The sequence below is a fragment of the Scylla paramamosain genome, chromosome 13 (genome assembly GCF_035594125.1).
Source record: "Scylla paramamosain isolate STU-SP2022 chromosome 13, ASM3559412v1, whole genome shotgun sequence".
Classification (NCBI taxonomy): domain Eukaryota; kingdom Metazoa; phylum Arthropoda; class Malacostraca; order Decapoda; family Portunidae; genus Scylla; species Scylla paramamosain.
In genome coordinates this window covers 24,501,539-24,526,262 of record NC_087163.1, presented here as the reverse complement: position 1 = coordinate 24,526,262, position 24,724 = coordinate 24,501,539, and the positions used below count along the sequence as shown (strand labels likewise).

The 24,724-nt window shown below is 39.3% G+C and overlaps 2 protein-coding genes across 7 annotated transcripts; both read right to left on the bottom strand.

Annotated features, from left to right (window-relative positions):
• Window positions 1-273: 273 nt before the first annotated feature.
• On the bottom strand, window positions 274-7,106 carry LOC135106556 (tumor protein p63-regulated gene 1-like protein). Its single transcript, XM_064015761.1, has 7 exons — window positions 6,655-7,106; window positions 5,343-5,455; window positions 3,783-3,984; window positions 3,375-3,551; window positions 3,048-3,224; window positions 2,755-2,888; window positions 274-2,302 (listed from the first exon to the last, which is right to left on the bottom strand). The coding sequence occupies exons 1-7, from the start codon at window positions 6,786-6,788 to the stop codon at window positions 2,094-2,096; spliced, it is 1,146 nt and encodes a 381-aa protein (XP_063871831.1). The 5' UTR covers window positions 6,789-7,106; the 3' UTR covers window positions 274-2,093.
• A 3,033-nt stretch (window positions 7,107-10,139) lies between these two features.
• LOC135106555 (T-complex protein 11-like protein 1) lies at window positions 10,140-23,580 on the bottom strand. 6 transcript variants are annotated; one of them, XM_064015756.1, is made up of 9 exons: window positions 23,372-23,580; window positions 15,621-15,987; window positions 14,666-14,870; window positions 14,065-14,288; window positions 13,653-13,842; window positions 13,137-13,346; window positions 12,567-12,751; window positions 12,123-12,289; window positions 10,140-11,928 (listed from the first exon to the last, which is right to left on the bottom strand). In XM_064015756.1, the coding sequence occupies exons 2-9, from the start codon at window positions 15,950-15,952 to the stop codon at window positions 11,654-11,656; spliced, it is 1,788 nt and encodes a 595-aa protein (XP_063871826.1). In that variant the 5' UTR covers window positions 15,953-15,987; window positions 23,372-23,580; the 3' UTR covers window positions 10,140-11,653. The 6 variants fall into 6 exon arrangements, with proteins under 6 accessions (XP_063871826.1, XP_063871828.1, XP_063871829.1 ...); XM_064015758.1 differs by having other exon boundaries at window positions 23,378-23,530; XM_064015759.1 differs by lacking the exon at window positions 23,372-23,580 and adding an exon at window positions 17,802-17,922.
• Between the last annotated feature and the right edge of the window lie 1,144 nt (window positions 23,581-24,724).

Sequence of the window (24,724 nt, the reverse complement as noted above, 5' to 3'; positions counted from 1 at the left end):
ACAATTCTGACTGTGGAAGAAGCAACAGCTTCACTGTACCATCTCTCAATGGGGACTACTTTGAGTACAGGAAGTGATTAGAACCAATGTAAGCTAAAGCTTCTTTTTTTCTTCTTCTTTGAATAAAACTCAATTATTTTTGTAATACTTGCCATATATAAATACAAATCTTCAGTTTCACTATTATTCTTCACAGATACTTGGTATTGTGTCTCACACATTTGTCTAGCACTCTGTATAGTGAGACTATGTGGTACACATACAACAAATATGTGGATTCAAAACCTTTATTAGTTGTGGCTTCCTTCAACATCAAGAACAATTTAAAACCCCTACATGCCACTTCCTGTAAAATGTGATAATTATGGAAAAAGGAATGCATGCAGATTTCAAAAGAATGAGAAGAAAATTATCATACTAACATACAAATAAAGAACATTAGTAAACAATAAGCACAATAAGAAATGGCTGAGAAAGAGAAGAGGTGCCTGAGAGGTGCAAACAGCACATCAGAAACTGTTGTGGAAAAAATGTTTTGTAATATGGAATTCACCATGACCAATAAATAGTAAAGAGATCCATCCAGGGTTCAATTCCCTGGCCAGAGAGATATTTGGGGAGTTCTACTTTCACACTGAGGCTTGGTCACCTCATCAAGAAAAAAACAAATAAATGGCTCAGAATTGTGATCTTGAAATTCAACATGAAGATATGCACAGCAACCTAACTGTTGTGTGTGTGTGTGTGTGTGTGTGTGTGTGTGTGTGTGTGTGTGTGTGTGTGTGTGTGTGTGTGTGTGTGTGTGTGTGTGTGTGTGTGTGTGAGTGTGTGTGCTGCAGTGAAAGTTCAGAATTGTCCATACCACACCACAAGAATATTACTGGCAATATGTATACATAAAAAAAAAAAAGAGATTACAAAGGAAGAAAACAGGGAATACTGAGATTCACAAATGACTGAATGGGTGATAGACACAAAAATATCATGAAATCATTTAGATATGAGAAAAGACAATATAATGATGAGTTTGTTCAAATGTGTAAGAAAACAAAAAATAAGGAACTATCTACTAAAGAAAAGAAGAATGGAACATGTGAAAAAAATAAATAAAAATCAAGAGAGGGTGAAAGAACTCTGGATTGCAGGGATTGTATGCCTAAAAGAAAAGGAATAACTAGGGACTCTTCCTTGCCATGACCACCCATCAGCACAGGGTTCCTAAAGGAACGGGGTGTGAAATGTGTGGATAAAATGTGGCAGATTATGAATGTTTATCTTAAACATTTTCATAAAAAAATATAAATTTGTCATAGAAATTACTCTGTTCATACATGCCACAGCTACTGTGTTTCAAGCCTTGAATTAAAATAAAAGTTCACTTGATAAAAAGTAAAGCACCTAAACCTTGGGCAATTCAATACAAGTACTAAGAATTAAGGTGCTGTAACATCTATATTAAGTATACAGGACTAGAAAAAATTGTCTAAAGTGCTGTACTCATCAATAAGATTGACAAGTATGGCACAATATCCTGACACAATATTTCTAACATAACTTGCTATAACTGGTCCAAATAACCATTTTCTTCCAAATAATGTCACAATAAAATATCAATATTCACATAAACACCTGCAATATCTTAAATAAGGAAAGAAACATTGCAAGACTTTGTTAAGGAACTAGAACAGACTAGGCTAGTGACATCATATGCAAAAAAAAAATCTGTATAAATATTCACTCTGGCATAAATAAAGACTGTATAAAGATATACACACTAACAACTGACACCATGTGAAATGTGTGCCTGAATATTCTCTACATCATGCACATTTCCCTCTGAGCTATTCAAAAAGAAGACTCCCAAGACATAGAGAACAACATCCGCGTAGCCCCACTAGGGTTATGAGAGAGTGCTACCTCCCTCACTGAGTAACTGCTGTTATAGATGCATGAACTCATGACCTTCACAGCCACAAGTTGAGCACTCTACCATAGCCACCCAGCCCCCTGAGCAATTCAAGAGAAAGTAATAATGATGAGAGAAAACACACACACACACACACACACACACACACACACACACACACACACACTTAAAAACTCACTTTACCTCGAAGTTTGAAGAAGCCAAGTTCTGTGGCATTATGAAGAAGAGAAGCAATGCCTAAGTAGTTTTCAATAACAATGGGGCCCTGAGAGATAGTACAGGTGGCTACCCCTTCCTGCTGTTCTTGCATTTGCTCTAATGCAATCTTCAACTCCTTAGATAAGCTCTTGGCATCATAAAAACCATTTTCACAACCTGTTGGAAGAATTACAATGAAAACCTGGTACTTTTATGAGAGAACCAAATAAGCAGCTTTTATTAGTTGCATTTTGTGTGTATGAAGTGACTGTACACAACAAATATCAGGTGACAAAATATGCTTTGTTCTTGGTGGTGATTTTGGGTCAATCAATAACATTTGTATCTTGTGTTTCCTGTACCAAGGTTTGAAAACCCCAACCACTGACTTCAAACTGAGAGAGAATTATTCAAGGAACAGTAAGAAAATACATTTTATATATTAAACATCTTTGTGGTCACTAATGGCTGGAAATGTTACACACTGTAAGTATCTCTTGCAATGTTATCAAGCATGTAATCAAAATCACAAGACACATAACACAACAGCAAACTCATATCTATGATGAAAACAAGGTAAGGAACAGCATGCAAACATAATAACAAAAAATCTCAGAAAGACCACTTGCCTGTGTACCAGTACAGTGGGTGTGAGGTAAATGTGGTGTAGGGAATATCTCTACTCCAAGGATTCCATTTTTGAGCAAAAGATATCTGGTGGCCATTGTTCCATGTCACACGAAAACCTTGCATGTTGCGAGCCCTGAAAAGAACCAATGCAACAGTGTTCAGAGAAGCTAATGCATACAAGTAAACTTAACCTCTTGTATTTACCTTAATCTTTTTTCTTTTTTACTTTAAAAATTTAGATCTAGAGGAAAACCTAGAGATATGACTATAACATGATTTTATGCATACTTACCTTGGTTCAAAACTGACTGCTGAGAGAGAAAATTGCTTTTCAGTGGAGGATTCTTTTGGCACATTGCGAGGAGATCCTGTTGCTTTGGAGCTGATGGTGGCAATAGTATTCTGAAGCCTATTCAACAAACAGCTGCGAATGACGGTCACCACACCTCCAGCTATGCCACTTATGCGCCTGTCAGAGCAGTATTTTTATATTATTTCTTTTAGCATAGCTAATAAAATATTATGAATGAAATATTTTTCACTTCATAAAAATGCATTTCCCTCACAAAAGAGTTGCATCAAGGACTAAAACAGCACATGAAGCACCATATCAACTTACGGTACAAGAGAATGGCTGGGGTATGTCAATTCCCCAATCTGAAGGTTTTCCAGGGAAGTAAGATTGATGCGAGTGAATTCTAAGGACCGGAGAGCAATGAAATCATACTTTATAACTAAGAGGGATCTCTCACATAAAAGTACTACTCGTTCTTTTTCTATGTCCCAGTGATTGATCCTGAAAACATGTGAAGAAATTAATAAAATGTCTTAGTGCAACTAAGCATCACAATTCACACTTAATAATTAACAGACTTCATAAAGCTAATCTGAAACGCTACACTGGTAGCAATGTACACTCGTACATTGATTAACATCTTATGAAAGACACATAATACTGTAAGTGATTCTCAAGTCATCAATATACTCCTCACAATTTCAATTTGATACAATAATGTCATACACTCACTCCGTTAAGAGCCATGCTCCTTTTATAGGGCCATCATTTTCTGGAACTGTCAAGTGCCGGCACTCCTCTATAGCCTGCTCTAAGGTGCCAACTCTGACAGAGAAAAACTCATCTATGCAAGGCTCTGTACCAGTCTCTGCATGCCATGAAGCTCTCCGAGGTCGGCCAATCGGAGGTTGTTGATAAAAAGACCGACTCAATCCTAAAAAGCAAACATGCCATTAATATAGATAAATGAAACCTCTTCAAAATTTCCTGTGAGATTAATATACAAGAAACTAGCCTTGCACATGTCCAGTTCAGTTGACCTTTCCAAGTTCTCTTGAATATAAGGTATTCTACACCAAAAATTTTTGTTTGCTAACAGATACATGAGGAAGCTCTCTATGAAAAGTTATGACACAGTCTTGAAGTGAAAAATATCAAAGCAATATCTTTAGAAAATAATAATGATAAATTATATGCATCATTATGAATGTACTAGGGATCAATGATATTCACAATGCTGAAATATTTAGAAATTGACTGTGAAAAAAATTAGATCAGATTCATATTTGATGCCATGCATATAGCCACTAGAGGGCAGTATGGCATTTCTCTTCAAATTTCTAATAATAATAAGGATTCATTCATGTTGGCTGGCTCTCCTTTCAAATTACGTCACTCAACCCTTCTTGACTACTTCCATGGGTTCCAAAAGTCTTCTGAGAGGATTTTCAGAGGCTTGTAATATTCCCCTTACACTTGATTGTTTTCCTCCATCAGATCTACCTCTGTAACATGGGTACAAAAAATTAAACTTTTAATCAGTTGGATGGCCTTTAGGAAGTTGATCACAGCTACATATCCTCTACACACCTCTGATGTATTCTGCAACATTTTGCAGTGGGCAAATGGCAATCCTGAGCTCAACTATGTCATTACTTAAGATAGAACCTAACTCTTCCTGTGTGATCCCAATGCAGAGCTTATAATGGAAAATTACTTTGTCATAACAAAAAAAGTTTACATATCCAAGTTTACAAACAAGGTCATGCTCACATTTTTCTTCAACCTCCAAGGTTTGGTATTCCCCAAGTTCTTGCCAGAACAGGAAACAAACATTTCCACAGAAAGTACCATATGGCTAATTATTTGAGTCCAATACATGAAAAGCAAACTTGCATCACAATTATACCCTTGCACTTTGATTCTTACAATGAACCAGTTTGTTCCTGTCTAAGGAGCAGGTTGTAATCCCCCAATACATACTAGATCTAGTGCTATGAAACTTTCAAGCTTTCCCAAAAGCCAAGAAGTCCTCAAGGGAACTAGCATTTTTGAGAGTTGTTACACTTTGTAAAATGAACATAAGTATATTTGTATGCTGTCAAAAAGTGTTAAAAAGTTGAAATTTTATTGAAAAAAATTGGGCAAATGCTTCAAAATTAGGTATTATATAAATGTAAGCCAAGGAATCATTAAATAATGCACAAAGAAAAATTTATATGGATAATACCTGCACAAGAAATAATTTCTAACAGACACAATGAATTTTAACAAACTTTAATGTATGCACACCTTGACTGCAGTAAAAATTATTTGCTTGGTCAGGCGTTGGAGGAGTAACTGCATCTGCAGTAGGGTCACTGATGGCAGTGCGCAAGGTGGGTCGGCTTCTTTCCTCCATGAACCTGCAACATTAAGAATGAACCTCATGCACCAATAACTTGTGTTCAACTCACTCAGGATCAATACATTCATAATATGATATTAAGTCCCAATAAAATGAAATAATAATGTTGCTTTGAATCTTAAGCCATAACTGTGAGGAGTCCTAAAACACAGCTAACAAACAATAATGTCAATATGAATTATATTATTTCTGAATTCCTGCAAGCAATATACTAAAGTCTCTGTGACCCTACAGCTAGAGCTCTTAAGAAAGTTCATGGATAGACAGAAACAACCTCTCTCCTCTGCTTGAGAGCATGTACAAGACACAATGAAACTCCCTCAGCAAGTAAGATGATTACATGAATCCTAAGACCCTTCAAAAATTAATGTATTTCATTTTTATTGTGTTGAATTGAACAGGTGCTTTTGGCTTTGTGAAGTTTCTATAACATAATAACTGCTGCAAATACAGCATGAAATAAAATGTCAGTATGCACTGGAGCCATACAGTTATTCATGATTATTAGGACATCAGACTTCAAACAACACCTTTCTTTCTTCATAGTCTACTTTATGTATCCTAACAATAATGCCAAGGAAAGAAAACAAGCACAGAGAATAAGTGAGCCTCACACCATGTATGGTAACTAGGCATTAGTTCTATCTTAATCAAATCATGCATGGAACAAAAAAATCATCATCAATAGGTTATGAATATGTACTGGATGGTAGCACAGCACTTCTTTATTTACTTTCAGTTATTGGTCAAGCCTTCTCTCTATACTGTCTTGATTGGAGGCTTCATCTGTGTCTAGATGAGGGCGACAGTCCTCCTCTAAGTAAGAATCTAAGAATCCTTCATTTCTCTTGCCTCTTTCCCTGACAGGTCTTCATCACTCAGGGAAGGAGACTAAACTCTGGCTGGACATGACTACTTGGGTTACAAGGTCTCAGACAACTTTGCACACTTTTGTCCGAGCAACATTTAAATACAAGTCCACTACCACCATCAGAATGAGCAGTGGAGGCCGCTGTTCAGGCAGGGCCAAATATCAATTATTTGAGTGGCTCGCTGCTGCACGTCGCTTTGCTTCACCACAAGACACATCATTACTTCTCTGAGACTTCATCTGTGTCAGACTAGAACGGGCAGAAAACTCTGTCTTCCTGGTAACCTTAACACTACAACGAGGAACACAAGGTGTCCGAAGCTCACCTGGGGGCGGCGTCCCCGCTGGGGCTCACACTCCGTGAGGGCTGGCCCGAGGCGGGCTCCAGGCGGAGGGTGGTGCCCTTGAAGTCATCAATCGGAACATCATCCAGGTTTTCTTCACCAAGCGGGGAGGCCATGGCATGTAAACCAGTGTCCGTATTGATTAGTGCAAGGCGCCGCCCCCGGCCACTATCTTCCCCGAGACGAAAATCTGAACACACCAATCCTGGCCGATCCTTGCTCCAGGCACCCCGACTGTCAACTTCTCGACATCTCAGTTATACACTGTACTGAACGAGTCTCCCCCACCACTACACACACAAAGTACTTATATTTTGATATATGTACGCAGCAAATTTTAATTCTTATTTTTACAGCATGAAGGATATATCAATATAAGCAGTAGGTGCAGCCAATGGCGCACCTGGTGGTGGTGACGTGCGGGAAGCAGCTGACTGATGACACTCAGCTGATTGGCCTGCCGTATAGTCCAATACGCGCTATGTGTCGCACCTTTCACTTTTAGTATTATATCGAAGCACATGAAATTTTTAAGGAAGACAGCTGGCAGTCATGGTTGACTCACAGACATATCTTGGTGTATCTTCTTCCATAATATGGAGATCAACCCGATTCTTCCCCTAATTTCCGTCAAAGGTTGCTTTCCTATTACTATTTCCTCTGTAAATAGTGGCAGTCTTTCATAAATCAACAACAAACTTCACTTAGTGAAATCTATTCAAATTATGGATGAGAAACAAATTTTGTTCATATCAACCCAATGAGGACTCTTCACATCAGCCCCTCTTACTACTACTCACATAATACACTACCATTTTTTTTTTCTTTTTTTCGTAGCTACTGTAGATACTTTTTTTTTTTCATTCATCATCAATTACACAATTCATTTTGTATCCATGCAAGGTATGAGTGTGTGTATTTGTCATTATTATACGTGAACATCTTCACTCTTCCTTCACTGATTATATACTGATGTATTGATCTTATCTAACCTACTCAAATACGAGCACCTGTTCACGTTGACTCTCTTTGGAGAATGGACTCGAGAAGAGCCTCTCTCTCCCTCTCTCTCTCTTATTCTAAGAACTTATCACCCCATTTTACAGTGGTGTATTGTAGCACTACCATCTATTCCACTTTTGCATTTGCTGGTGTGCTGTGTGCAAGCTAGTATGAATCCACATTTGAGTTCTTAATTTCTCTATGTATTGAACTGGTTTTACATTGAATGTAGTAAACACATTTTTTTTCTTTTAACATATATATTTTATCAATATATTACAAACAATGAACAAGCTAGGTAGGAAGAGAGCATGATAGTAACTTTTAATGAGAAACAGTAAACAATGGTCAGTCTCCTCCCACCTAGAATTACATGTTCAGCCTAAAGAATTATTGCACTAACTTTTTTTTAAGACCTTTTTTTCTAATAATCAGATTGAAAAAAAAAAAACTAGGATAGCACCTAAGATGTCCATTTGGGGGTTTTATAATTCTTTAACTGTTTAGTAAGAAAATGTGATAGAAAATCTAATTTATTGGAAAGTGAAAACCTATGTAAAATATGTCATGACTTGCTGAACCTATAACATAATTTTCCATGACTGCCATTAGTGCCCTACAAATAGTTTATGATGTTAACATTATGACCTTTATATTACATAATTAACCATTAAGAGCAGTAATAATCTAAACAAATGGCTCAAACCTGTATAGCTCCAACATACAATAGAGAAGTATCACATATCAAAATACTTGATCTTAAAATTTGAAGGATCGAGAACAGTAATTAGTATTATTCCCATGTTACCATGCTTGAATAGGAGAGCATATGCCATATTGCTGAAAATTATGCAACTCTTGTATTACTGTAATAAAGATTAATAAAGTACCAAAATAACTCTCCTTGGGTCATTGTAACAAAACACGCAGTACAGTAAAAACGAGCATAAGAACACTACCATCGTAGATATGCCTTACACGTAAATAAATGCCAGTCATAGGCACTCTTGGCAATAAAAGTTACATATCCTTTAATATTTTTGACAACGCAATGATGCATTAGTGGCCACAGATATTTTCTACACAAAATCTTTCACTTACTAAAATGTTTCATTACATCAGCACAAAACTTCTTTAATATAAAGATCATGCACTGACTCACATTCTTGATATGTAATAAATAAAACCACTACAACATCAGCATTCTTTCTAGGGAGGACATAACCAACACTTTCACATCACTGCTGGAATTTCACAGATGCAATAATTTATAAATACATACAGTTGCTACATATCAGTGAATGTGTTAAAATGGATGGTATCAGTGCAAATGAAAGACACAATGTTAGTTGCTTAAAAAGTTTTCTACATAAGAATGGAACGAACCATAACTACAAATTACCTAATACATACATAAGTATAAAACAGTGGAATATGACTAAAGGTTTTCTAAACAAAGATACTACACCTCAAAACAGTGGGGAACTTCATCAATTCCCAGTACTACACTATTTGTATGCAAAATAATAATCAATCATAATATGATTCTCTACAGTCCCAAACAGACTATTAAGTGTTTCCTTAAATTGGAATGAAACTATAAATTCCTCAACACAGCTTTTTGCATGACTGTCCCCTGCACTTAATATTGCAGGGAAGTCACATTCAAGATAATTCATAGCAACTGTCAGGAGAGAAACATGCCCAGTGAAGTGGACCACACAACCAATCATACACCATACACATGTAAGTGTACTGGCATCCTATACAATGTATAGGTTATGCCCATATCATCATTGACACCAGTGAGATATCAGTTATGTAGCCAGTCCAGTGCTTTTACAGGGTAAAAATGCAACCCAAAGTCACACATGCAGTCTAACAAATATCTCTTCCAGCCTGCATTCATCTATTTTCTTACTTCCAACATACCAAATGAATGTCTATTATACAGTCATTTACCACCAAATGCTAATTCTGAATGCTCATACACTATCATAAAACTTAGTCATGTTACTGAAGAGCAATTTATGTAGCCAATCAATACTTGCTTTACTTCCTAGTAGCCAATCAATACTTGCTTTACTTCCTAAAGAGTTTACTACAACTCATAGCTGCATGAAAGAGTTGATGCAATTATGTGACACCCTAGTTTAATAATAAATTCAAACAAAATTCCTTTAAGGCTAATCCTGTTGAACAATCACACTTGAGTAACTTTTGGGGGCTTCCTTGAAACAGGATAAAAGATCACACCCTCACTGCCTTGTATAGTGTATATATATATATATATATATATATATATATATATATATATATATATATATATATATATATATATATATATATATATATATATATATATATATATATATATATATCATACTTTCATCCATTTAGGATTTTCTATGCTGGCATGAACTCCTACCTATTCAATTACTAGTAGGGTTTGATGAAAATTATTCTTTTACATTGATTATACATCTAGTGCTTTATATTTTGTGTTTGTAACCATCTCTTATTCTGCCACCATCCCCTTAAGAGTTCTCTGTCCACCTGTTCCAGTCCACTTAGCCCTTTTTACATAATAAAATATTCATATATTTTTTTCTATCTCTAGCAATGGACAGTTTCCTCTGTCTCTCCTCAAAGAACAACTCCCTTTTTGTTTGTTACCTTGCTTTTGTAGCCTAAATATGTATCTTTAATTTATGATTTTGTGTGTGTGTGTGTGTGTGTTTTGCAATGCAACATAAGCACAATGCATTATCATGCCCCACCTTTCTGGTATTGTTAATATTCATCCAACCAGCCATGTTTCAACACAGCCTTAATTTTGCCCTTAGTACAATAAGCTAGCACACTGACAAAGAACCACAGGCATCATGGGGGTACAGGTTACATAACATGCATTTACACAACTCCAGAAATAACAATGTTTACTAAAAAATATATTTATGAAAAATCTTAATATATCACCTCTTTTCACATAAAGGGCTATGAACTTGTGACCTTGGTATATAGCACAAAACATAAAAATGACAATTCTGATTTACAAAATAGTCTTACTATAAAACCAGAAAAAAAAAGATAATATAAAATTAAGCATTTTGGATTGTCTTCTCTCCATTCAGTGACACAAGGAAAATTTACATTATTGACAGACTAAATGAGCAATGTATGTACCATATATGATCTGGATAATGCCCAATGACACTAACTATTACTGGGACACTTAGTACAACACCACACTGTACTTTTGTTCCATTAAATTCAATGCAATCTTTTGTAATTGAGATAACAGTATATCATAACAGAATGTTACTGGACTTATTATTGATTAGAACAAGGGAGATGTTGTGCCATGGATCACACATTACCCTTGATTGCAGTATAATGTTGCTCTTACTTCCAGTTATCCAGAAAATGCAAATATTTCAATAAACAGCGTGACTCCAGATGATGAATGACATCCGCAAGTGAATTCAAGATAGTGTGTGTGTGTGTGTGTGTGTGTGTGTGTGTGTGTGTGTGTGTGTGTGTGTGTGTGTGTGTGCAACAAGTGGAGGGCATCTTTCCATATACTGGTCACATAAGCAGTGTGAATGTGTTATTCTATGTAACATGGTACACTTTTGACACAATTTCCATAAATGCACAAGTTTCCAATGACAGGGGTTAAAATATTTCATATATGGATTAAGTGCTGACTACCTATATCACAGTGCCAATATCTGGATAGAAGCATATCAGGCTAAGTAGATGATTATTAAGATGTAATCAACATTGATACACAGTACAATATATGCCAATACATCTTATATCAGTACTTAGCTATTTATTTGCCTCAAAGGCAAAGTGTTATTGTTAAATAAGTAAAAGCACCAAATAATCTAACAAAGTTAAGAATGCCATGTACTTTCCAAGGCTCTAGTTTTATAAACATTTACATTTAGTAGCTTCAGCTCAAATAAATGATTTAATCACTTGATGTACTAGCAATAGCATTTTCTTCAGGACTTTCTTCTTTTTTCTCTTCCCTTTGCTTCTTTTGTCTTTCAGTCTTGATGTGATCAGTCAAAATATCAACATAATATTCCCCAAACACAGATCTGTTGTGAGTCACGAGACGCAACAAAGTACCACAGATGTGAGCCAGTTCTTCCTGCAGGGTGGAGAGGCCAGGTGGCATCTGGACTGGACGTGCAGTAGTTGAGCTCAACAGGGTGGCAATGAACTCCGTGGATCGTTTAGCTGAATGGGAAATGTTACAATTAGTTGATGGTTAACTAATTTAAATAATGCAAAGAGCAAACAGTCTTATACATACTTAAAAAAAAGTGAGAATTAAGCAGCAGAATGTCTTGCATATTACATACATCTCATATCTTGAGCCATTATATAACAATGGATTTAGTTACAGGCCCCAATGAAACACAAGTACTCACATATAAGGGATCTAATCCGATGCTCTGGATTCTTGATTTCTAGCATCTGTGCTTTGAGGGCATTCTTAGCTGACTGAGGGAGCTGTGGTTTCTCATTCTCTGAAAGATGATCTTCTACCTCCTTTATAACTTGCTCTGCCAGATTGTCCATCAGAGCCATTGTTTCACTGGAAAATGAGATTATAGAAAAATTACAATGAAATGATGAAGTAATGCAGCATTCATTTCATTATGATCATTGCAATATGCTGTATAAAGAGATGGTAAAATATATAGAAGGTGGGATGAAAGTAGATACCCTAGCTTTTAGAACAGAAAGAACTGAGAGCTATAAATGCTTAGATTCAAATTCAACTTTTTCATTACATACTTCAACTGATGACCTCTTGTCATACATAATTTCCAAAATCCTTGCTTAATCCTGTACAGCAAAGTAAAACTCACCTGTCTGACAATGCTGGATCTAGGATGATGCACAAGTTGCGCTTCAACTTCAGCTTAAAGGCGTCAGGTTGTGTGATCATTGGGCCAACAGCTGTGAGTGTCACAAGAAGCACAGAACCCAAGATGCAAACTTGGCTCAGACGATCTCTTAGCTCCAGTATTCTACTTCCATCTAGTACCACAGTCTGAAAATAATTGTGAGTTTTTTGTTCAGCACTCAGCATCTTCCCCACCTTCATCTCCCTTTCTCAATTAACATGCACCCTGATCAGTCAAACAAGTTTCACTCAGATATAAAATATTTTTCCTTTCCTCAGATATAAGTATTCTTTAACTATCTAAAAAGATATATCAGTATCACTCAGACAATTAACAATATACTGTATTAGTATCAGCTTAAATAATTTCATTTATCAATGGCTATCACTGCTTGTGTCAAATTTGGCTCCTTACAAAGCTGACAAAATACTAAGAGATCTCATTCCCTAACAGCCTAATTTAAATGGTTGAAGAGGCTAAAAACTAATAGCTGAAGTATGGTGCACCTTCCCTACCAAAAGAATGACTCACCTCAGGCAATGCTTTTTCATCAGGCCAGGAGAGAAGCTCCATATAAGCTCGACTGATGACTGAATTCACGACTCCTCTTATTTCTAAATCATCAGGTACTGTCAAATCCTCTGGCTTAACATGACTCAGCAGCCATGCTCTGGTCAGCTCCAAACCATCATTCTGTGTCTTCAAGTACTCTGCAAACTTCTTTTTCTCATACGTCACACTCTGAAATTATCGATACATATCAACATCACAAATCTCTCATTATTAGGTGCTGTAACTTGTATAATCTTTTAATTTGACATTACCACCATTTCATAATAGTATAAACAATACCAGTATCCAGCATGCAGCACAATACATCATGACATCTTTGCAGTGCTGAGCAGAGCAGCATGTTATGTCCATTCCCATTATAGTTTATATCACTACATTCTTTAATTATGTAATTTCACAAATAACAAAATTATATACCACTGCATAAGCTACACAAACACTAATTTTAATTATACAGTGAAATCAAGTAGTAACCTGAGCAACAATGTGCGGCCTAATCTGCTGAATGGTGAAGTTTGCCATGTCCAGACGCATCAGATCCAGAGTCTCCATCACTCCTCGGAACACTGACAGAACATCACTCTCCTTCATCAGGTTCCGGACTGTCTCATCCCGCACTGGGGCACACAGGCGGGCCATTATAGACAGGACATACTGGGAATACCTGCAAAATGATGAAAACACTAATAATACTTTTCTCAACCTTTTTTTCAATAACCATCATATATATTTTGAGAAGACAAGATATATAAATTGTGTTCAGTGTGATAGAAAATACTAAAACTCAATAAATACACATATCTAAGGTTTACAGCACTCTGTATGAAGAAAGTAGTCCGAAATAACTGGTGGAATTGGTTTGAGTACAAAAACAATGCACACTTACTGGGAAAAATCCAACACACCATGCTCAGCTTGTTGTTTAATAAGGTCCACATCCAATGTTTCTGAAATCTCTTGCCGCAATCTGGTATGGTGTGGAAGAGTGATGTCAAGAAGGTTGTCTCTGACCTCCTGTAGTAGAACTAATGCTTGCTCATAGCTGGGGGGATCTTGAGACAGCTCTTGTGCTAAGTGGTCCCAAAAGGCTTTATGCATAACATCTCTTACCTGCAAATTAAAAACAGAAACTAAATCAAACAAAACTCTTACTCTTAGTAGACTGTTAGCTTTCTGCTCTTGCTGAGGAGAAGTGTCACAACCTCCCACCTTACATCTCATACTTACTTAATGTTAAGTGAACAAAACCTCTTCCACAAAAGGAGACATGCTCAGTTTGCCTCCATCTGATTTAGGATTGAAACCCAGGATCTCTTAATTATGAGGTGAGCATGCTAACCTATACATCACTGGACTACAATGTTATGAGGACTACAATGCATAGTTAGTGAAAGCTGGTAATGAAATTTTCCATTTATCTCCAGGCTACATCATATATATACACAATGTGAACTTATTGTAGACAAACATGTATTACAATGTCTTACCTGCTTTTCAATGCTGTTGTCTGGGGGATCAAACTTTTCCAGTTTGAAGTTTTTGTCAACTGCTATTTCATGAGCAAGTACCATATTACTGACACCCTTTGCTGCTTTCATAACTTCTTCTAGGGACATAAACTTTGGTGGAGATGCTGCCACACCAGGAAACAGAAAATTTTGGACTGGAGAAGAACCACTTATGGTCCGCTGCCTGATGAGGTAAAGAAAATGCCAAATTAAATTAATAAAAAACAGTAATTTGCATTAAGATAATATCTACTAACCTCATGTATAGTGTGGTACAGATCATTTTAGTCTTTTCAGGCAAGATACATCTCCACAAGGTACATAAGATGTCAGGCTTGTTGGCCTTCTGATCCAGTCAGAAAGTAATAATCTTAGACCACATGAAAATCATGTTTGTGCTATGTCATGCTTCACACTCTGGTCTCAGCTTTGAGCTAAGCATGCTAACCACAAAAGTTTACCAAGTTATAAAGAAAAACAACAAAAAATCAGTAGCCAGGCTATATGTAATGGTGAAGGACAGGGATAGGTATCTAGATAATTGCATGAAATATTCATTATAACTAATGAGGGAAACATGACTCAATGGAATGTTCACTTGTTATGAAAGTGATGCATATCTGACACCTGATCAATGTTTCAACACACAAGGCTGTTGTCACTTGTAATCACACCATCACCTTTGACAAGGCAAAAATATCTCAGTGCATCCTATACAATATATAGGTTCTTTCAAGAAATGCAAAGAAAGTAGCGTCACCATCCTAAACTCTCACTTAAGGATGAGGTTTTAATAAAAATCCCTTGGAAGAATTATGAATGACCTTTTTCTTCTGAGTCACTTAATCATAAGAAGATCTCTTCATTAGCATCTGGGACCTTCCCAAAAATCGGTAACACTACTCCATTCACTGTCAAGTGCACTGAGCCTTACCTTTTACTTTGTTCTGAGCTTGGGCTTTTACCGTTTTCAGAGGAGCTTTCACTACTAATACGTGCCCTTGCACCTTGAACTGGTATTCCTTGTGGTTCATCACTTTGTTTACTGCAAGTATCAAGTTCACTTTCAGTATCACTTCCACTAGACTTTGCCTCTGTCCCTGAGAGGGGCTTCAGCTCGTCATCAATTCCATGTTCCAGAGGGTCAGGAGTGGTTTCCCCAGAGACAGGCTTAGATTTTGAATTGGAGTTAGAATCTTCCTCTTCTCCCATGGCCATTTTTTTCTTCACAGAGTGTCCTTTGGTTATTTCTTCAGTACTCCCCATCCTGTGCTTTGTCTAATGAGGTGCAATCAATATATCTGAAAATAAATACAAGAACATCAGCAAGAGTTAAGAGATACCTCAAGTACAAATACAAGCACTCAGTTGTGAAGTTTTCATTGTAAAAAAAAAACAAATAAATAGATAGATAAAAAAAAATATATATATATATATATATATATATATATATATATATATATATATATATATATATATATATATATATATATATATATATATATATATATATATATATATATATATATATATATATATATATATATAGCATAGTATTGCTTGAGATTTCACACCTGACATGTTTCATGATCACAATACCTACTCTCTCTCTCTCTCCCTCTCTAACAAATACAGTAATATTTGAAGACCCGCGTATATATAAAAATAATAAGTTCAATTGTGACATGCAACAAAGAGATAGCTTTAAGTAAATTTTGCTGATCAACCCTGATGGGATGAAGTCAAGCAGTTTTATTTTGAAAACCTATTAAATTTACAAACAAATGTAGCTGTTGCAGTTCTGTACCAAATTGATCAAAACTCGCCAACATTACCTAACACGATATATACTACTTCGATCTTATGGACGTGTTTTCACTTTCACAGAGAAAACGGAGAAAATATACTGGTCATTTACGCAGGGCTAACTGTACGAGCTGTACATCAATTAAAGCAATGTATATCTGGAGTTCTGACAACAGTAAGGCGACGCACCATAACCATTGGCTGCCTGCACCACCACAATTAGTGTGGCTCCGGCCCTACGCCGTTTCTTTACTCACGAACCTTGAGCCAGTGACCCCGGGCGATCGATATGTGCATTCTTATCAATATTTAAACACCTTATCTACGCATTTTTTTTTTTTTTACATCATGTTGTATGCTGGTATAACTCCATTATCTTACCTCTTGTGTGAAGGTTCAAGATAAGGTTTACAAATACGAGACTTAGAGATAAAGAGCTTTCCACCAAGAGCACCTGCTAGCACGTCTTCTCTCCTCGTCGCTTGGCGTCGCTTTGTTTACCACAGCCAGCGTGGACCATCAGCTGTTCCGTGTTTACAGGTATGACGTCACAACTAGGCTCTCATTGGTCCTTTGCACCTCTCACACGCTCGCCCATTGGTCTACTTCCAGCTGAGAGCAATGGTGCCGCTGTATCACCGCTTGGGATTTAAAGCTGCTGTGCCACATCTACATCATGCCACACAAAACCACGCAACACTCACCAAAGAAATGCTAGCATCACACAGCTTCAAAGACTTTAAAAGTTCCTTTCAGGTGACTTCTGAAGTGTTTGGGCAGGAAGGAGCAAGACATACGTCACACATACTTATAGAAAGTACGTGTGTTGCAACGTAATAATGCAAGTGCTTTGTCTCGAACGGGTTGAGAGCGTGGAAGCTTCTACCATGTTCTAGCATTCTTCCCTCCACACTTTCCTCCTCACCATCTCTCTGACTCACTGGTTTTCCTATTATCCTCATCGCTTCGCAGAAAAATGCAGTTTACCTCCTAGTCAAAATAATAAGTTTTACAAGAACCCACAAGTATACATCAGTAAGTAACCTGGACTGCTTAACACAAATCTCTTAAATCTCTAAACTGACACCTGGCTACTTGATAAGTTTAAGATACGTACAAAACCTACCCAGTCTGAGGTATAAATATAAATCAATGAAAGAGATACAGATACCTTTGTAACTATTTACGTAACCGACGCCACTATCCCTCTCATATTATCATACCTCGATCCGCTGGCGGCTAGCACTGCCACCATTCACCAGTCCACACACTATGCCACGTGATAACACCTCTCCACACCAACCTTTACCTGCCTATACGTGGTTTCTGTTTGTCACACCACACGTTACGTCAACCTTTAACGTGTACGTCACACTACCACCGCTCTTGTCACTGCAAGGTAACACAACCCTGCACACATCCTACAACGCCTCACTCACACCCACCACCATCCACCCAGCCAAGCAGACCCGTGCTAACCCCAGCATACTGATTCCACACACACTTTACCCATATATTGCATCATATCTGGGGGACATTCGCTTCGATCATATTGAGCAATCACATTAGACTGTATTCTGGCATTTGACAAATAAAAACTGAAGGACGATATCCCCGCACAAAGTGTGTTACGTGATAGAGACGCTCGCACATGAACAACAAACCGTGGAGAGCAGAGGGGCGTCAAGTGGCATGAAGCAATTGGATTGAAAACTCTCAAGATAGTTTGAGACTTGCAGATATAGAGAGACTGGGATAACATAATAAAGAAATTGATAATAATATGAAGGCCAGTTATTCTGAATATCGTGTGTGTGTGTGTGTGTGTGTGTGTGTGTGTGTGTGTGTGAGTAGATGAAGACTTTCTTACGAGTGCGGTACATAACCAAGACAAGTGACGTTTCATAAAGTCTCAGTGTAAATGAGTGAAGAGATCTCGTCTCTTGTCAGCAATTGACGTCGATGGAAATCCACAACAAAGGAAACACACGGAACGCACCATAGCCGGAGAACTAAAAGATGCTACGAAAAAAAAAAAAAAAACATACAACAGGTAATATTAAGGTCACGAGTGAAGGTGGCTGACTCCTCCTTGGTCCTGTAGCGTGAGTGGGTCTGTGTGTCACTTATCCACTCTCATACTTCATTCACACACACTGCAACACGGCACACATGCCTGACTTGGCCACACACACTAACACTACGCTGCCATCTACGCCAAGAAAATAAAGAAAACGTAAATATTTATGTACCCTGTCTTCTCTGTTCCCCGCACCTGTCTGCAGTAGCTGGGCCTTGTCGTTAGCAGAATAACAGAATGTCCTCCCAACTCGGAAAGGAAGGCTGCCAACATTTGCATGCTGGGAGGACGGAGGAAGGAAGGCCCTGTGAGGTTTTACTTTCCCATCTGTAACCCCAAGGGAGGCGATCATTACGCTCTGTTTCCCCGAGGATTTTGCTGCCGCGTCATGGATTCTATATGAGTTGCACTCTCTCACCACCACCATGCATCTTTGTCTAACTTCGCTTATTTTAGTGATGGGACATGGTCTTTTCAACATCGGATACAAGAGTCTAATTCCACGATGACATGAAAAGCAGGTTAGGTCGAGGGCGTCACACTGATGTAAAATTTAATGGCAGCACTTCGTGGATCAAACGAGAGCGATTTATAGTTCCGTGGTTATGTCGCTGATTGGAGCATCCTTGATCCCGCTCACTCCCCACCGCCTCCTCGCTTCTCCAGCGCCCCACGCCTCTGATGTCGCCACTCATGAACACACTTTCTACCTTATGGAAAGCTAAAACTGTGGTCTCTCTCTCTCTCTCTCTCTCTCTCTCTCTCTCTCTCTCTCTTGTGGTTTGGTGGCATGTATAATCCTGCTTTGTCATGAACGTTCAAGAACAATGATTAGTCACCGTTTCTGCAGCTGCTACATCTGGCCTAGAAACTACTATACTACTACTACTGCTACTACTACCACTACTACTACTACACTACTAGTAATAATAGTAGTAATAGTAGTAGTAGTAGTAGTAGTAGGAGTAGTAGTTGTTGTTGTTATTGTTGGTGGTGCTGTTGTTGTTGTTGCGTGCCATGCCGTGTTTATGCCTTGTGTGCACAGTGTGTGGCCCCTCACCTCCGTCACAAAACAACAAGCACACTTCCTTGCTCCCTCCCTGTGGCTCTCGTCTCCAGTGAGTGCGTATCGAGTTCTGTACATTTGCCAACACTGCTAAACTCAGCCTTATGTTAACGTTAAAAGAGAGAGAGAGAAAAAAAAAAAAAAACTTAAAACACAAATATCGGACAAGACAACTCTGTAACAAAGATGTTATGCAAGAAACCTTCCTCTCTTGTGCTTTAACGATTTTTTTTTTTTAATAGGAAGAAAACTGGCACAGAAGGACGCGGTTACTTTTACACTGCTGAGGAACCAGCACGCGATCACTGGTTGACACAGTGAGCGTCGGCAGGCAACAACGAGCCTTACGTAACGAAAACGCTACTACTGCAGAAGGTATTCTATAGATGCTACTGCTCCACTCACTGTTACTAAATAGGAGGCACAGAACGGACAGCATGAATCACATATTAATTATCTAATCTGCCCGTTCAAGGACGCAGTGGAGTACCAGTGGCGGCTGCAGAGCTGGGCGAGCCGGGACACGTCCACTGCACGCGTATCTCATCGTTGATGTTGACGGAAGGCATAATTCTGGCACCTGACGCCCCGATGGCCAATTCCCATACATAAATATTCACGCTATTAAGCCCATGAGGCGCGCTGACTAACACGAGCTTGGCCGGGACTCTTGTACACTGTAATGGGGCAACGGGGCAGATGAGACGTCAGGTGGGGTGGAACGGTACGCCAACGCGGCACGGGAGGGGAGAGGCATGGCACCGACGCCACTTCTCGGAAACTGTCGGTGAGATGTTGGCGTCATTCCAATACATGGCGCCAAGGGGGTCATTTCTGTGTATCCCAGAATGATTCAGTCTCTATCCACTATGCCTCCCCCTCAGCAGCGTCTGTCAACGATTCTAAGTCTACTGTGCTACTTCAGATCATTCCAACTGCACTATCTTACTGCCGTGGCATAATAATTAAGAGGGAACTTTATGACCACAGCATCTAAACTTCTCTCTGAATTCCCTGTGCCAATCTCGGACCACCACCACACACTTCCTTGTCCGCGTTCCCGGGAAGCAACTCACGGCAGCCAGAAAGCGACACGTTATCGTCACCATCCTCACACCGTATCACGGCCGGCAGTCCTTGCTCACTTGGCGGGCTGCAGGACTTCCTTCTGTCGTTGCTGCTGTTGCTATTTATGTTGTCTCTGTAGTAGTAGTAGTAGTGGTAGTAGTGGTAGTAGTAGTAGTAGTAGTAGTAGTAGTGGTAGTAGTAGTGCTACCAAACATGTTACAGCATCCATGTGAGGAGGAAGATAAGAAAAAAAAGAAGAAAACAAGGATGGCTCAGCATCTGTTCAGCCTCTCACCTGTCCTTCGTTAGGCTGTTATTGAATAGCTGGACGGGACAAAGATGCAGACAGCGAAATGTGCAGAGATTGAGAGTATAGAGAGTTGGGGAGGATAGAAGAGCACATACGTACAGTGGGTGGAGATGAGAGGAGGAAGGGAAAGTAAGGTGGGTGGGTGGGCGGTGGGTGGATGGGTGGAGAGGCCTGAAGGTCAACCCCTCCTCAGCTGTGAAGGTTGGCCACGACTGCTGATGTCTAACGGGGATGACGTCACAGTATCGCGGAAGGGAACGACTTAACGCCATAATCGGAAAAGTCGAACGTGGAGTTTATGCGAGTACCTTGAGTTTGTCACCAGCCCCTTGTTGTTGCGGAGCGAGACACGAGGGGCGAGCTGCATCCTGAACTGTGTGTGTGTGTGTGTGTGTGTGAAGGCGGTGTCCGTTGTGTCGGTCTTTCGTCACGCTTGTTCACTAGGAAATGACGGGTGTTCACGTGTCGGTTCCGGGGAGTTCCGTGTAAGTGCTCAATGGGAAAGGGAAAAGGGATAGTCTCCTTGACACAAGATAGCCCGGGGTACCCAAGGCGCCGCCAGACATCAAGGAGGAGGAAGTGATTTGGCAGTCTGGCACCGGGGAGGGTGTGTGCCTATGACCCTAGGAAACTTGGCAAGGTGTATCCAGGTGGGAATGAACGTTCAGTGGGATTTATGGTGCATAGAAATGTCGAGTTGAAGGAAGAGGAAATGGCAATATTATTACGTTAAACAAAATAAATTATCACAGTGATTTGTCGGGTACGGAATATGCACCGGAAAGGTAAATGAAATATTCTTTCCTAGAAATGCGCTACGGCAACCAATCACTGAACAAAACAGAACAAAAGGGAAAAAATAAATAAATAAATAAAAATTCCCTCAAGCTTAAGGAAACAAAGCCACTCCATTATCTTCCTCAAACACACCCACGCAATAAGAGTCTGACTTCCACACGGTACTGAGGATATCTCAGAATTAGTGTGTCTCCCTCAGAGCAACACCCTCGTCCCACCATAAAACCTACGAGAGGGGATTAAAAATAGCAATCCTCCCCCGTTAAAGATGCATCGTCCTTATGAAACCTAAAAAAATCATCAGATCTTCACCCTGGAAAGTGTCCATTGCCTAAAATCTTACATACTACTTAGATCAGTGATGAGCATGAAGATTACATTGTTTGTTCTTACCTATGCGTGTTCTACGGTGGATGCGATTAAAACAAAACATTCTTTCTTTCTTCCGAGTTCAGTTTTAGAGAGAGGGGAGCATCACGTGGATCTGATTGCTGTAAATATCCCTACCACACGCCTTCTTCTTTTTCTCACTCCCTTTTTTTTTTTTATAAGGTGAACATATATTTTTGTTTCAGCTTCGTGAGAGATCTATAGTTTTATGCAAAATGAAAATTTTTTGCTAATCTTGAAAATTTCGCTCTTGTATTTCTTTTCCTTTTTTTTTTTCTTCAATACTAGCAAGAATAGCAGCAGCAGCAGCAGCAGCAGCAGTGATGAAGACCAAGACAACGATGACGATACCGAAGACAACAACAACAACAATAACAACAACAACAACAACAACAACAACAACAACAATACATACAAAATACATATATCTATCGATTCTCAAATGAATTTTCGTCATCTTAAACTCTTTCCCTCTCTTGTTTCCCAACAGGTATAAAAACAACAATTACGCAAGGTCCGACAGGTAACTCTTACAACACACCACGTTAGGCTTCGCATCACTGTCTCGTGCCTCTCCCTCCCCCTGCCTCGTCACTCCAAACCTTCCCCATAACCTCTCGTCACCGCAGCCTCCTTCACACACGTCTACATACCTTCTCCAGTTCGAAGCTCTTGATTCACCACTACTCAACAGTTTCAATGCTGTAAGACAAATAAAACGTTTAGATCGATAGCTAAAACAGCAACAAGAAGGGCAGCAGCCCTGGCAAACCATCACTTGAGAAACACTCTATGTGAGCGGCCAGAGGGGACGGATTCCTGCGCGTACCTAATAAATTAATTGATTAATTGACGCTTTAGACAACAACGAGGTCATATGACGCCGTCCCTACACGTGGACGCACCAAGAGATCGCGGACGTGAATATCTTTGCCATCAGCGAGTTGGAGGAACATCGAAGTGAAGCAGAATTTCAACGCGATTCACATCATAATAACAAGTAAAAGTTTAAGTGAGTGAAAACGAAAAGCACGCGGAGGTCGGCGAGGAACGACAACCAAGGAAATGACAGTGGGAACGAATTTTACGAGTGAGCTATAAACGTATGGGATTTCGATCCGTATATCTTTCAGATATATTTAAGTGAACACGTAATTCAAAACTCACCGGTACCTTCCCGTTGAGAGCTGGTGTTAATGTGTAAAATGTAAGTTCTGCAGGTTCACAATGTTGCAGGGACACGGCGCACCGCACAGGCCTCCGTCACCAGCCACTGTCCTGTGAGCATCGCAGCGCCACGTCAACTGTTTAAGGTGTTGGAACCTCCCGGCGGGGCCCACACCCTTCTCGAGGCGGCTACCGTCACAACAACAGTGCCATGACCCCGGCTCAACGTTCCACTTGCCCGCCCACCAGCACTGACACAACAGAGACAAAAGGTCTGCCTCTGTCCTACTTTTGTCTCAGTTGGCATATCACTTATTACCAGAAAAAAATATGACGCTTCATGGCGATATACATCATGGTTTCAGAATGTCAGTTTCACATTGGTAAAAGTGGTAAGCGGTAAGGAAGGACATGGCACGGCTGCCAGAATAAGGTAGGCCACGTGTCTGTCTTGTTTGGCACTCTTGGCACACACTGGGGAAAACCCGTTACTGCTGGCACTGGTCTGTTCGACACAAACACGTGTCGTCTCGAACATAACTGTGAACCTTTAGATATTTGTTTCCTTCAGCTTAAACAAAGGCAGGATCTCGAGTCGCATTTCTCAATATTTACCGGGTTTCATTACAAGGCGACACACAGTGATGGCTGGGGAGGAGGACGGGGAACTAGGCCATAAACTTTTTTGGGTCACGAGGGTCCGAGTCTCGTGCTCTATGAACCCAAAACATGAGTACATTTCTGTTGACTTCCCGTCTAAAATTTTTTATCTTACTGACACCTAAGAACTTCTCAGAGAGGCGGGCGGGTTACGGGTCTGAATGTCATGCATTTCATGATTGCTGGCGTTTGCTCTGCTTCATTTCACATCTCGCTGCACGAAAAGAGGAAACTGAGGAAACAAAGGAAAGCCCTCACCACTATTGGGACAATGTTAGTGAATAGGGAGACACATCTTGCGACACGTAGTCATGCACATGAAAAAAAAAATAATAGTAAGAATTGCAAAGATGATGAGACAAGCAGCTTCATATTGAATATTTTTCCGTATAACGAGACTAGTGATGAAAAAATATGAAAACGATGAAGTTTCATTTTTTTCTTTGATCAATAATGAGCAATTTAAGTGAGATGAAAGAAATTCCCTAGAATCATCGTGTGTGTGTGTGTGTGTGTGTGTGTGTGCTTCGCTGCCAGTGTTCCCAGAGAGAGAACAAAGGGAAGGGACAACCCGGACAGAGCAACCAAGTTTCCTTTCTTCCGCCAACAACGTCCGTCCCTCAGCCGCTCCTTTGTTGCTGCTCCACGTTTCAAACTCACTGTCTAGCGCCGCACCCTGCTGAGGACGGGTAT

What these genes read in the sequence shown, in the direction of transcription:
- LOC135106556 (XM_064015761.1), bottom strand. Translation starts at nt 6,788, where the DNA reads ATGGCCTCCCCGCTTGGTGAAGAAAACCTGGATGATGTTCCGATTGAT. An exon ending in CCCAGCCATTCTCTTGTACC is followed by an intron (nt 3,225 to 3,374) that starts GTAAGTTGATAT and finishes CTGCTCTGACAG; the next exon opens with GCGCATAAGTGGCATAGCTG. An exon ending in CCCACTGTACTGGTACACAG is followed by an intron (nt 2,303 to 2,754) that starts GCAAGTGGTCTT and finishes TTCTTCCAACAG; the next exon opens with GTTGTGAAAATGGTTTTTAT.
- LOC135106555 (XM_064015756.1), bottom strand. Translation starts at nt 15,952, where the DNA reads ATGGGGAGTACTGAAGAAATAACCAAAGGACACTCTGTGAAGAAAAAA. An exon ending in ATGAAAAAGCATTGCCTGAG is followed by an intron (nt 12,752 to 13,136) that starts GTGAGTCATTCT and finishes AATTATTTTCAG; the next exon opens with ACTGTGGTACTAGATGGAAG. An exon ending in GATCCAGCATTGTCAGACAG is followed by an intron (nt 12,290 to 12,566) that starts GTGAGTTTTACT and finishes CTCATTTTCCAG; the next exon opens with TGAAACAATGGCTCTGATGG.